Source organism: Lissotriton helveticus, chromosome 7 (assembly GCF_964261635.1).
Source record: "Lissotriton helveticus chromosome 7, aLisHel1.1, whole genome shotgun sequence".
Taxonomy (NCBI): Eukaryota; Metazoa; Chordata; class Amphibia; order Caudata; family Salamandridae; genus Lissotriton; species Lissotriton helveticus.
In genome coordinates this window covers 1,951,883,338-1,951,898,521 of record NC_136068.1, presented here as the reverse complement: position 1 = coordinate 1,951,898,521, position 15,184 = coordinate 1,951,883,338, and the positions used below count along the sequence as shown (strand labels likewise).

Genomic DNA, 15,184 nt, shown 5'->3' with positions numbered 1-15,184 from the left:
GCAAAGGGAACAGAGGGAAGAAAAAGGGCCACGGACCACGTACTGGCAGCAGGGAAGACAGTCAACAGCAGTCACAGACATAACAATGAAAATACAGGCAATACAATAAAAGCAATTAAGCGGAGGATGAACAAACCTACCTACGGCCTACCACTGGCCACCAGGGATGAGGCGCAGGTGGTAGCCTGCGGGTGGTGGAGGGCCTTGAACTTGCTCAGCAGCGGCAGCTGGTGCAGAGAGACACAGGCGGTGCTGTGCGGAGGGGGAGCGACCTACTTGGTGGGGTCAATGGTGTTTAGTATGAAGCCACACACTCGCAAGAATCAAAGAAAGCACAGAGCTATTTACTCCTCAAATACAAAAGGGATCTGAGCTGACCTCTAATGGAGTGAACACTAATTAAAACTAACAAGATTCAGGGACGATCACATCTTTCCCCACGTATCCAAAAACACAATGATTTTTCATCCTCACAATATGCATCTGCAACATCCTTTGGGTTTCCCATCCCACACAGTTACTGAGCTTTGATCATCCCGTTGTTTCTGATACGCAGTGATTAGGAGGCTTCTTCTGCTCATTAGATCTTCATGTTCTTGCCAAACTTTCTCTTCTCAATCCTCACTATCAGCAATACAAAAATTCTCCTTTCTCTAGCTATGAAATCATGAGACACACTGCAAAAGAATGAACACACAACTAAGTAAAATGCATTCCAAAATTAAGTCCTTTGGGCTAGCTAACTTCAGTTGAGCATTTCGATGTGCATTGCGAATACATGATTATATATGCACGGGAGAACATGGCGGCCAGTGAGTACCGGTCGCAGAAGCTCCGGGAGTCAGGAACTAAGAATGCTGAGATTTAGCAGTAGACAAATGGGGATATTACTATGCAACTTAGACGATGAAGAACCAGCGAGATATGAAATTGCATTTTTGGTTAAATATATGGCTTTAGTGTATAATTATACGGGAAGAAAAAGCGGGAGAAAGCTTACGAGATACGACTTGCTGGATTTAGAGCCTCTTTTTTTTAACTTTTCCCGGCGGCCCATTGAAGGTGGCGGGTTCGACTGGGTTTGTGGTGGTGGCGCAAGCTGGAGAGCAGCCCCAGGGGGACAAGTGGTCCGGGAGCCATTTTGGTCCCGTGCAGCTCGAGAAGTGGATTGAGGGCGGAAAGCCAGGGCACGGTTCTCCATCCAGGGCGGTAGAGGCAGCACAACCATGCTGTAAGATTCACAGGACTCGCAAGGAAACCACTGGAAGACAGAGTCGGATGGGAAGATCGGCACTTGTGACTGGGCTGGATCGAGTGGGGTAGGAAGTCCAATATGGGGGACAAGGCTGGATATGGCAACCTGGCACTCAATTTTGACGGAGTGGTGGAAGATTTCAAAGTGGTGGGGACAACAGGCAGTAGGGGCAGAAGCACAGGGAAACTAAGTAGATACACCCTGAGAAGTGCAACTTTAAATCAATTTAATTCTGGCCACCAACCAACATTAAGTAATCAAGACACTATGGTATCATCATAAAACAGTAGAACATATAAAATTACCACCACCAACCAAATCAAAGGCAACACCATGGGAATGGGTCACTCCTAAGAAGAAAAGATCCAAGAAAACAAAAAAAAAACTCAAAACCCTCAGAAAGTTAAATTCACTCCATTGCTGAGGAGTTACTTTAAAGTTGCTCTAAGCACGCTAAAAACAATAACAGGCATTACCCCAAAGTGTGCCCAGGAGCTACTGGAATACGGTGATTACCCAGAAGGAATCAAAGTCCAAATAGTTTCAAATTACTTGAAGGTGAGTGAGGTGGAGATAGCGGAGACCGCTGAAGGAAAAGGTATAAAGAAAACAAAGATGGCAGACAATGGAGCTATTGCTACAATCATGAGCACCTCGTTGAACCAGGGGGAGATGGACATTTTTGGAGACAGTCATTTGGGTGGTATTAACAGTGAGAAAGCGGCAAGTCAGAGGGTGGACACTGCAGACCCTACTGAACAGACTACTTCTTGGACAGTTTCGGACGTGCTGCAAAAGTTGACAATGGAAGTAAGAAACAGGTTTGTGGTGTCAAAAAGAAACCAAGCTGACATTAAGCTGTCATGTGAAAAAATAGAGAACAAACTAGACTCATTAGCTGCCAGACAACAGTATTGGAATCCACTGTAGTGGAGTTAGTCTCGAAATCAGACGAAACCACAACGGATATAAGTAGGATTAAAGAAAGGGAAATGGGCTTTCAGGATAAGTTAGAATCCCTTGAACACTCTGAAAGGAGAAATAACATATGTCTGCTCAAGATCCCCGAGGGGGCTGAAGGAAACAATCTCGAAGAGTTTGTGGTCAAACTGATTAAGCAAGCTACCTAAATTGATACTTCAGAACAAGCTCTTATGGTAGATATTCAAAGGGTGCTTAGGGACCCGTTTAGACTGAGCACGAATAAAATCAGACCCTGGAAAATCTTAGTTCACTTTCTAATAATCTGACGGATGACATTTTTAATATAGCTCTCAAACTGGGCTCATTATGTGTAGAAGGAATCACCTTCAAAATACGGTCTTGCTAGCTCTCAAATGACGCGGGAAAATTCACAGGTAAACAGGGTGGGGACTAGGGCCAGGACAGGTAAGGGCAGAAATTAGTAGCAGGAAAGTGGAGAGGAGTAGAGCGGGGAGGGGTAGGGGGTAGGTAGTTCAGTAAAAGTTACATGATTATAAACAGTTACTGGATGTTTTGGCTGAGGTCCTTCCGAAGTTTTGTCTTAAAGTCCCTAAACATGCTCAGAAAAACGTCCTTAGTCAGGGCCATGTTGCCCGCTACCTCCGCAGGGTTCGGGGAGGGGCGCTTGTCCGCCGGGGCGAAAAAGTTCGAGACCTTGTTGGGTGTTTTGCTGGACGTCTTCTTTGGCGGCATATGGGCGGGCCCGGCCTATAACTGCCTGCTGCTTCTAGCCCCGTTCTCCTAGCGACAGCGATTCTGATGTTGTGCAGCGCCGGTTCTTGGTGACCTGCTTGTGGTGCCAAAGAGGCCCGGTGTATGGTTCAGGTATCCTGGTAGATGGACTCTATTCCGCCATTTTGTGGCATCGCGGTGTCTGGGGTTTTGCTTTCACTTCTTCCCTTACAAGGTCTGCCGAGAAGCCAGCCGTTTTGCAACGTTCTTTTTGTACCAGCGTACCCTTAGTGTGACCGCAGCCGTTCCCACGTTGTTTTTCGCCTCATTGGGTTCTTTGTTTGAGCTCTCTACAATTTAGCTGGGCCGTGAGCGGGGGGCCCTTATTTTCCTTCGCCCCTCGGCGGTATTTGAAAAGACGCCGGCTGGGGATGGCGGAGGTGTTTCGTTCTTCTGAAGTTCAGCTATCAGTTTTGTTTTTTGGCCACCATTTCCTTCTTGCGTTTTTGTGCTCCTTGCACCAGGCACATCATGATTTTCCTTTCTTATTCTGGCCTCGGGAGTCACTGGTGCTGGTGTACCCTTAGTGTGACCGCAACAATTCGCATGTTGTTTTCCGCCTCAATGGATTCTTCGTTTGTGCTCCCTGCAATTAGCTGGGCCGTGAGCGGGGGACCCTTATTTTTCTCACCTTCGCCCTCCGCCAGTGCACACATAAGCTGAAAAAATTCCACGCAAATATAAACCGCTTCATATGGGCTTCTAAAAGTACACATATTTTGTGGAAATAACTAGGAAGAAAAACAAGGGAGGGTTGTGTTTGCCAGACTTAGGGCCCCATTAGGATGTCAGGCAGATCGCCACCGCCATGTGGGCGGAGGCGATCAGCCCAACATCCTTCCCCGCCAGCCACCCATTCCCCCCCCGCCATATTACTATGGCAGGGGTACCGCGGTGGACAGAAAGAAAAGTCTGCCACTTTTCCGCCCGGAAAAGGAGTTGACCGGGTGGAAAAGGGTTTCATATTGGTGACTGTGTCTGTTAGACACCGCAATCCATATTAGGGTGAAGGCGGGGACATGCTTTTCGGTGGCGGCAATGTCGCCTGTCACGTTGTGCATTGAAGTGCACAATGTGCAGCGCCTGCCGCAATGTTAAAAATGCGGGATGCACCCACCAGTGTGGTGGGCGTATCCTAATGGCCCCCACGGGACTGCTGCCCTTATGGCGGGCGGTCCCATTGTACGTTGGGATGGCAGGCACACAAAGTCCGCCCACTATCCTAATGGACCACTTAGTCTCTTATTCATGGATATTTCTAATGAGGGCCGGAAAAATACTCCTGAATGAACCAGACAACTCAGACATTGGGAGAATGTTCAAGGAAATGCTGTCAGATCTGAAGGGAGGAAACCAAGGCTTTATGTATAAATTTGGCGATCCAAGATTTTTCAAAAGGGTACGCCTAAAGACTTTTAATGGATTAGCCTCTACTTGGTTCAAAATTAGAAAAACACTAAAAATGAGTTACTATAGTGCATTGGCCCCTATTTAGGATGCCACAGGTTCTCCTGAATGGACCAAGACTCTTTAGTAACTCCCTTGAAAACAGCTGGAATATCGTGTTGGGCCCAACTTGTACCAGAGAGCATTGCAGATAATGAACCGTCAAAATTTAAATATCTGCAAATCCGAAGTTGGCATCAAGCTGTTGGAACAACTGTTGGTATATCCAACGAACACCCTGAGGAGGAAAGCCGAGAAGAAAAAAGAGGTGGCGAACCTATACTGGCTTGAGTGCCTGACCGGTCTTCGTCCAAAAGAATTATGGCAAGCATCTTATAACATCTTGTATTCCACAGTTCAAGCTGAAAAACCAAGGAGAAATCACATCTTTTGTCTCCTCAGAGTATACTGGTCTCCTTTAAAACTCTCTAATTTGCAAAGGGAGCCATTCCAAAGTGTCCGAAATGCTCTCAGGAAATATCAGACGATGTGCACATGTTTTTAAGCTGCCCGATGCTACATCATTTCTGGGCCAGTGTAAGTAGAGGTATTAAAGCCATGTCGGGGATGGATACACAGGTGAGCATAAGGCTGGCATTTTTGGGGGTTTTACCAAACTATGAGTCAATGTCTCCAGAGGAAAATAATTTATTGTTTTACCCAGTTTTACTTGCACAGAGAGAAACTTGTAAATATTGGATCAAAAATATATCTCAGACGCTTCTTGATTGAATAAATTCTATTAAAAATACGATAAAGCTTGACAGGGTTTCACTAAAGGATTTTTGGTTACCATGTGTAGGTTGGCTCGACACTCTTGTTAGCGGTATGAATATAGTCCAATGATTATGCCTCTACACTGTGATACTTGACCCCTCTGGTTGTTCTGAGTTACCCAGGGAGAAGGTCAGAACTGACCAAATATGGGAGAGAGAGGTTCTGTGTAAAGTGTTCCCCTCTAGATACAGAGCTCTCGAGCTGGTGCCAATCAAGAGCGGGCAGCGGAGAAATCCAAATTGCTCTGTGTATATCTGATGGCGAATGAGGACAAACAAAAAAGAATGATTATATATGCAGGTTTGACTTCAGGATACATGAAAACGTGGATAAATGAACTCACGTCAACATATGCAATGAACTTTCAAAATAAATGCAATAGAACAGGAAACACAAGAGTAAATGTGAATGAGAATTACACATCTTCATGTTTAATCTAAGCATTAGTATGCACGTGTCTTTGAATCTCTAGTTTCTACCGTGAATACATTTCAGTAATGAGTTTAAATGCTTCACTTCACCTTAATGAAGTTAAGTCACACAGAGCATATATTGTCAGATGCACCCAAATGTTGCACTTTCATGACGTGGAAGGGTGGAGTCTACATCGGGCTGGTCCAGAGGAAACCACTGCTGGTCTGACCGTAGTCAGCAGCACCAGCACAGGGTCCAGAGGAAACCACTGCTGGTCTGACCGTAGTCAGCAGCACCAGCACAGGGTCCAGAGGAAACCACTGCTGGTCTGACCGTAGCCAGCACCAGCAGAGGGTCCAGAGGAAACCACTGCTGGTCTGACCGTAGTCAGCACCAGCACAGGGTCCAGAGGAAACCACTGCTGGTCTGACCGTAGTCAGCAGCACCAGCAGAGGGTCCAGAGGAAACCACTGCTGGTCTGACCATAGTCAGCAGCACCAGCACAGGGTCCAGAGGAAACCACTGCTGGTCTGACCGTAGTCAGCACCAGCACAGGGTCCAGAGGAAACCACTACTGGTCTGACCGTAGTCAGCAGCACCAGCACAGGGTCCAGAGGAAACCACTGCTGGTCTGACCGTAGTCAGCAGCACCAGCACAGGGTCCAGAGGAAACCACTGCTGGTCTGACCGTAGTCAGCACCAGCACAGGGTCCAGAGGAAACCACTGCTGGTCTGACCGTAGCCAGCAGCACCAGCACAGGGTCCAGAGGAAACCACTGCTGGCCTGACTGTAGTCAGCACCAGCACAGGGTCCAGAGGAAACCACTGCTGGTCTGACCGTACTCAGCAGCACCAGCACAGGGTCCAGAGGAAACCACTGCTGATCTGACCATCGTCAGCACCAGCACAGGGTCTAGAGGAAACCACTGCTGGTCTGACCGTAGTCAGCAGCACCAGCACAGGGTCCAGAGGAAACCACTGCTGGTCTGACCGTAGTCAGCACCAGCACAGGGTCCAGAGGAAACCACTGCTGGTCTGACCGTACTCAGCAGCACCAGCACAGGGTCCAGAGGAAACCACTGCTGGTCTGACCGTAGTCAGCAGCACCAGCACAGGGTCCAGAGGAAACCACTGCTGGTCTGACCGTAGCCAGGAGCACCAGCACAGGGTCCAGAGGAAACCACTGCTGGTCTGACCGTAGTCAGCACCAGCACAGGGTCCTGAGGAAACCACTGCTGGTCTGACCGTAGTCAGCACCAGCACAGGGTCCAGAGGAAACCACTGCTGGTCTGACCGTAGTCGGCAGCACCAGCACAGAGTCCAGAGGAAATCACTGCTGGTCTGACCATAGTCGGCAGCACCAGCACAGAGTCCAGAGGAAACCACTGCTGGTCTGACCGTAGTCAGCGGCACCAGCACAGGGTCCAGAGGAAACCACTGCTGGTCTGACCATAGTCGGCAGCACCAGCACAGAGTCCAGAGGAAACCACTGCTGGTCTGACCGTAGTCAGCGGCACCAGCACAGGGTCCAGAGGAAACCACTGCTGGTCTGACCGTAGCCAGGAGCACCAGCACAGGGTCCAGAGGAAACAACTGCTGGTCTGACCGTAGTCAGCACCAGCACAGGGTCCAGAGGAAACCACTGCTGGTCTGACCGTAGCCAGCACCAGCACAGGGTCCAGAGGAAACCACTGCTGGTCTGACCGTAGTCAGCACCAGCACAGGATCCAGAGGAAACCACTGCTGGTCTGACCGTAGTCAGCACCAGCACAGGATCCAGAGGAAACCACTGCTGGTCTGACCGTAGTCAGCAGCACCAGCACAGGGTCCAGAAGAAACCACTGCTGGTCTGACCGTAGCCAGCACCAGCACAGGATCCAGAGGAAACCACTGCTGGTCTGACCGTAGTCAGCACCAGCACAGGGTCCAGAGGAAACCACTGCTGGTCTGACCATACTCGTCAGCACCCGCACAGGGTCCAGAGGAAACCACTGCTGGTCTGACCGTTACCAACAGCACCAGCACAGGGTCCAGAGGAAACCACTGCTGGTCTGACCGTAGTCAGCGGCACCAGCACAGGGTCCAGAGGAAACCACTGCTGGTCTGACCGTAGTCAGCAGCACCAGCACAGGGTCCAGAGGAAACCACTGCTGGTCTGACCGTAGTCAGCAGCACCAGCACAGGGTCCAGAGGAAACCACTGCTGGTCTGACCGTAGCCAGCACCAGCACAGGATCCAGAGGAAACCACTGCTGGTCTGACCGTAGTCAGCACCAGCACAGGATCCAGAGCAAACCACTGCTGGTCTGACCGTAGTCAGCAGCACCAGCACAGGGTCCAGAGGAAACCACTGCTGGTCTGACCGTAGCCAGCACCAGCACAGGATCCAGAGGAAACCACTGCTGGTCTGACCGTAGTCAGCACCAGCACAGGGTCCAGAGGAAACCACTGCTGGTCTGACCGTAGTCAGCACCAGCACAGGATCCAGAGGAAACCACTGCTGGTCTGACCGTAGTCAGCAGCACCAGCACAGGGTCCAGAGGAAACCACTGCTGGTCTGACCGTAGTCAGCACCAGCACAGGGTCCAGAGGAAACCACTGCTGGTCTGACCGTAGTCAGCGGCACCAGCACAGGGTCCTGAAGAAACCACTGCTGGTCTGACCGTAGTCAGCAGCACCAGCACAGGGTCCAGAGGAAACCACTGCTGGTCTGACCGCAGTCAGCAGCACCAGCACAGGGTCCAGAGGAAACCACTGCTGGTCTGACCGTAGTCAGCAGCACCAGCACAGGGTCCAGAGGAGACCACTGCTGGTCTGACCGTAGTCGGCAGCACCAGCACAGGGTCCAGAGGAAACCACTGCTGGTCTGACCGCAGTCAGCACCAGCACAGGGTCCAGAGGAAACCACTGCTGGTCTGACCGTACTCAGCAGCACCAGCACAGGGTCCAGAGGAAACCACTGCTTGTCTGACCGTACTCAGCAGCACCAGCACAGGGTCCAGAGGAAACCACTGCTGGTCTGAGCGTAGTCAGCGTCACCAGCACAGGGTCCAGAGGAAACCACTGCTGGTCTGACCGTAGTCAGCACCAGCACAGGGTCCAGAGGAAACCACTGCTGGTCTGACCATAGTCAGCACCAGCACAGGGTCCAGAGGAAACCACTGCTGGTCTGACCGTAGTCAGCGTCACCAGCACAGGGTCCAGAGGAAACCACTGCTGGTCTGACCGTAGTCAGCGTCACCAGCACAGGGTCCAGAGGAAACCACTGCTGGTCTGACCGTAGTCAGCGGCACCAGCACAGGGTCCAGAGGAAACCACTGCTGGTCTGACCATAGTCAGCGGCACCAGCAGAGGGTCCAGGCCCTGCTTTCACAAACAGTGTGTGTGTACATGAAAGGTCCGGGTCTTGAAAGGACACACAAGAGCCACTGTATGTGTTTAATGTATGTATGTAGGTATGTGGCATTTTATAGTGTAAAACAAGCCAGAAGGCAGCAGAGCACTGTACAGGGTCAAAAGCAGGAGTAAGTCAGTGATTGATAGGAGAGGAGGCTGGTTGTGGGTGGTTACTGCATTGTGTTCTAGTGTTCTTTACAGACGTGCGTCTTCAACTCTTCTAAATTGGAGCCACGCTGGAGCGGTCCTGATGGGTAGAGGGATATTGTTCCAAATCCAGCGGCGGGGCGGTAAAAGGGCTTGATGCTTTATTTTATTATATTTCTAACACTTCTTAGTCTGCAGTTAGACGGTGTCTGGGCTGTGGGTGGACTGAGAAACCAGCAGATGTGGTGAGTTTGTCTGCTAGATAAGCGAGGGTGCTGGTCGTGATGGCTCTGTAAATGATGCCGCTGGTTCTGAAGATGGTGGGGTCCAGCACGGGAGCCAATGGAGTTCCATCAGGATAGGGGTGATGTGATCATATTTGCTCAGGTCCTGGATGAGACGTGCTGCAGCGTGTAGGTTGGCCTTAAGGGTACCAGTGTGGGGCCCGGGAGGACATTAAGCAGGGAGTTACCACCATCCTGATGTGACAGTACATGGGCTTGAACAGCAGTTCTGAAGTCATTTTTAAGACTTACACGGGGCACATACACAACTCACCAAAAACCTTGAGGTAAGCACTAACAATGAACAACTGATCCGAACGGAAGCATGCTACCGTGACGTTGAGTGATCACCCTGAGGTAGGTGTCATAAAATTGGCAATCTGCCTTTCATAGGGTCTAATAATTGACTTTTACCATGGGGCCAAAAACTTTCATATTCACTACCCCTCCAGGCAACTCAGTATTTATCTGTGTGTACTTGTAAAGCGCACTGCGACTCCAAGGAGTATCCTGGCGCTGAAGACCGCTGGGGAACCCGTCCTGGTTTTCCCTGTGAGATGGTCCCTTTCTGGGTATCTCCAAGGTGAAACCAGGCATCCCTGGCGTCTGTGGGGGGCCGTTGTAGAGATGAGGCAAGCTTAATGCCCAGAGTTGCTGAGTGTGTTCCCTGGTTAGAGTAGGCACCAAGGCGAGAATTATCGAGTCCGTTTTGACCCTGGTACACGACCCTGCCGCGTCAGGAATTGAACTCTGGTCCCGGGGCCCTTCTCTGCTTACTGGTCTGCCGCCTCTAACCAGTGAGCCACACCACCACCATCTCCTCACCCCAACCTGATATCGAACAGACCAAATTATAACTAGGCCTGGAAGTGCATGGACTCTGAATGACTCATCACTCACACACTGAATGGACTCTGAATGACGCATCACTCACACACTGAATGGACTCTGAATGACGCATCTCTCACACACTGAATGGACTCTGGATTATGCGTTATTCGCACACTGCATGGACTCTGAATGACGCATCTCTCACACACTGCATGGACTCTGGATTATGCGTTATTCACACACTGAATGGACTCTGAATGACGCATCACTCACACACTGAATGGACTCTGAATGACGCATCTCTCACACACTGAATGGACTCTGGATTATGCGTTATTCGCACACTGCATGGACTCTGAATGACGCATCTCTCACACACTGCATGGACTCTGGATTATGCGTTATTCGCACACTGCATGGACTCTGAATGACGCATCTCTCACACACTGCATGGACTCTGGATTATGCGTTATTCGCACACTGCATGGACTCTGAATGACGCATCTCTCACACACTGCATGGACTCTGAATGACGCATCTCTCACACACTGAATGGACTCTGAATGACGCATCTCTCACACACTGAATGGACTCTGAATGACGCATCTCTCACACACTGCATGGACTCTGAATGACGCATCTCTCACACACTGCATGGACTCTGAATGACGCATCTCTCACACACTGAATGGACTCTGAATGACGCATCTCTCACACACTGAATGGACTCTGAATGACGCATCTCTCACACACTGAATGGACTCTGGATTATGCGTTATTCACACACTGAATGGACTCTGGATTATGAGTTATTCGCACACTGCATGTACTCTGAATGACGCATCTCTCACACACTGCATGGACTCTGGATTATGCGTTATTCGCACACTGCATGGACTCTGAATGACGCATCTCTCACACACTGCATGGACTCTGAATGACGCATCTCTCACACACTGCATGGACTCTGAATGACGCATCTCTCACACACTGCATGGACTCTGAATGACGCATCTCTCACACACTGCATGGACTCTGAATGATGCGTCACTTGCACACTGCATTGATTCTAAAAGACGCATCACTCACACACCGCCTTGGACTCTGAATGACGCTTCTCTCACACACTGCATGGACTCTGGATTATGCGTTATTCACACACTGCATGGACTCTCAATGACGCATCTCTCACACACTGCATGGACTCTGAATGACGCTTCTCTCACACACTGCATGGACTCTGGATTATGCGTTATTCACACACTGCATGGACTCTCAATGACGCATCTCTCACACACTGCATGGACTCTGAATGACGTGACACTCGCACACTGCATGGATTATATTAATCAGAAGCTGTCAGAGACCAGTAACAACTAAAACAGATTTTAACAAAACCCATACCACAGAACAGCATCATACTACATATAGGTGATCTGTATACGAGTAGAGTCTAGCACACACATGTTTTCTTCGAATACAGTGAGCAGTTACTTTTCGAAGTGGCAATCTCAAGGACCCGTGACCATGAGAGTGAAAGCAATTAGTTTTCTACAACAGAAGCAATTGCCACCACCTCTGGTCTCATCCTCGACACTCTAATGGCAGAACTATCTAAAATTGGCACATACATAGGGAAAATGGACACTAAACTTGCAGAAGTCTCAGTCGAGGTAAAATAAATGGAGACAGAGCTGACCTCCTTTTACCACCGTCCTGACACCACAGAAAGTAGATTAACAGATGTGGAAAACTGGCTGGTCTTCATGATGGGGCCAAACATATGGGCGATGAGATGCAAGATTGGTGACCTGGAAGATAGTTCCTGCTGGAACAATGTCAGGGTTTATCATATACCAGAGGGAGATGATCATAATAACTATCTGCAGAACGCAATGCCTTAACTCCGGAGAACAGTATTCAATGAACTGCAAGAGTTCCAGAGAGCACACAGACTCCAGCTGCAAAATGCATCCACTACAAACTCACCCGACCAATAATTGCCCGATTCTTGCAATACCAGCAAGCAAGAGCCTTAAAACGAGCAGCAAATAAAGCAAAATGGGCCATTCATGCTTCCAATCCCTGATTTATGTTTTAGCAGAGTCTTCATTTGAAACAAATGTCCTTAGAAGATGCTTTCTTTCTCAATACACACAACTTAAGCGACGGTACAATAAATGTCTCCTGGAGGGAGCCAAGAGAAATGGTGATCACAGGAGACAGACAAGACAAGAGTACGTGAACCAAGAAGACCGTGGGGAATTCATGGAGACTTTGGACTGGACTCTCATAGGAACCAACCATTCATTACGCAACCAACCTCGAATAAAGAACACAAGTGACCGAGAAGACACAAAAACCCAGAAAAAGACACACACAAGCACACACATACACACACACATATGGTGCACAGTGACACGTGGATCTGCACCCCCATCATTCATCTCCCCCACACACAGATTACAGAATACTATCATCAGCACTTTCTAAGTGGAGTTTCCTGCCTCTGTATCTGTTATATAGATCGCTTCCTAGTGGCTCAAGAGACGCAACTCATACCCGAGTACCGCTCAATGCTTCCTGCTCCTCTGAGTATCCCAAGCATCAGTGAGGGCTCCGATGGCATCCAGGAGGGCTCAGAGAAGGAATCAGAGATGGAATCAGAGAAGGAATCAGAGAAGGAATCCGACCCCTTCTACAGGTAACTCTGATGCATTCTCCCAGGACAGAGGGGATTAAATGTCACATGAAGGCAATGGTTAGTGTTATACTGTCTGGCAGGGGAGCTGAATACTCCCCTCTTATCTAGTAGTGTGTCTTATGCAGTCTGTCTGGAGTAAATTAATTAAAGTCTGTACGCAATTTTTTCAGGGCAACTGATGGGCTCACTCCTAACTGCATCACAAGCAACTCAGCAGTCAAATTTACTGCTATGTTGCACCTGGGAGAAGGAAAAAAGAGTGCAGAGCTGTATCTGCTACGACTGATCTGCTGCTGCTGTCGTATGCTGCTCTGGCGCTCTAATTATGCTGTCTTGCACGGTGCACAGATTTGCACTATGGTGCATAGGTTGTTTGTGTTGAGTGGAGGAATTGTAGTGGAAGCAGACCCTTCCAGTTTGAGTCCTATACTTAAACTCAGAAGGATCCCAATCATTAGGACGCATGCTGAGCCCCGCCACACACATGCAATCCATAGGATTTGTAGTGGAAGCAGACCCTTCCAGCGTGAAGTCCTATATTTAAACTCAGAAGGACCCCAGTCATTAGGTCGTGTGCTGAACCCGCCACACACATGCAATCCATAGGATTTGTACTGGAAGCAGACCCTTCCAGCGTGAAGTCCTATACTTAAACTCAGAAGGATCCCAGTCATTAGGACGTGTGCTGAACCCGCCACACACATGCAATCCATAGGATTTGTACTGAAGCAGACCCTTCCAGTGTGAAGTCCTATACTTAAACTCAGAAGGATCCCAGTCATTAGGACGTGTGCTGAACCCGCCACACACGTGCAATCCATAGGATTTGTACTGGAAGCAGACCCTTCCAGCGTGAAGTCCTATACTTAAACTCAGAGGGATCCCAGTCATTAGGACGCGTGCTGAGCCCCGCAAAACACATGCAATCCATAGGATTTGTAGTAGAAGCAGACCCTTCCAGTGTGAGGCCTATACTTAAACTCAGAAGGATCCCAGTCATTAGGACGTGTGCTGAACCCGCCACACACATGCAATCCATAGGATTTGTACTGAAGCAGACCCTTCCAGTGTGAAGTCCTATACTTAAACTCAGAAGGATCCCAGTCATTAGGACGTGTGCTGAACCCGCCACACACATGCAATCCATAGGATTTGTAGTGGAAGCAGACCCTTCCAGCGTGAGTCCTATACTTAAACTCAGAAGGATCCCAGTCATTAGGACGCGTGCTGAGCCCCGCCACACACATGCAATCCATAGGATTTGTAGTGGGAGCAGACCCTTCCAGCGTGAAGTCCTATACTTAAACTCAGAAGGACCCCAGTCATTAGTACGTGTGCTGAGCCCGCCACACACATGCAATCCATAGGATTTGTACTGGAAGCAGACCCTTCCAGTGTGAAGTCCTATACTTAAACTCAGACGGATCCCAGTCATTAGGACGTGTGCTGAGCCCCGCCACACACATGCAATCCATAGGATTTGTACTGAAGCAGACCCTTCCAGCGTGAAGTCCCATACTTAAACTCAGGAGGATCCCAGTCATTAGGACGTGTGCTGAGCCCACCACACACATGCAATCCATAGGATTTGTAGTGGAAGCAGACCCTTCCAGCGTGAGTCCTATACTTAAACTCAGAAGGATCCCAATCATTAGGACGCGTGCTGAGCCCACCACACACATGCAATCCATAGGATTTGTACTGAAGCAGACCCTTCCAGCGTGAAGTCCTATACTTAAACTCAGAAGGATCCCAGTCATTAGGACGTGTGTTGAACCCGCCACACACATGCAATCCATAGGATTTGTAGTGGAAGCAGACCCTTCCAGCGTGAAGTCCTATACTTAAACTCAGAAGGATCCCAGTCATTAGGACGTGTGCTGAACCCACCACACACGTGCAATCCATAGGATTTGTAGTAGAAGCAGACGCTTTCAGCGTGAAGTCCCATACTTAAACTCAGAGGGATCCCAGTCATTAGGACGTGTGCTGAGCCCCGCCACACACATGCAATCCATAGGATTTGTACTGCAAGCAGACCCTTCCAGCGTGAAGTCCCATACTTAAACTCAGAAGGATCCCAGTCATTAGGACGTGTGCTGAGCCCCCAAACACACATGCAATCCATAGGATTTGTACTGAAGCAGACCCTTCCAGCGTGAAGTCCTATACTTAAACTCAGAAGGACCCCAGTCATTAGTACGTGTGCTGAGCC

At 49.3% G+C, this 15,184-nt stretch overlaps 1 protein-coding gene across 1 annotated transcript in view; it reads left to right on the top strand.

The window, feature by feature from the left end:
* Positions 1-12,849: 12,849 nt before the first annotated feature.
* LOC144770010 (uncharacterized) overlaps positions 12,850-15,184 on the top strand; it is a 248,672-nt gene continuing 246,337 nt past the window's right edge. The window contains exon 1 of the mRNA XM_078654202.1: positions 12,850-12,969. Coding sequence (XP_078510328.1) covers positions 12,888-12,969 — 82 coding nt within the window. The 5' untranslated portion in view covers positions 12,850-12,887. The remainder of the gene's footprint in view (positions 12,970-15,184) is intronic.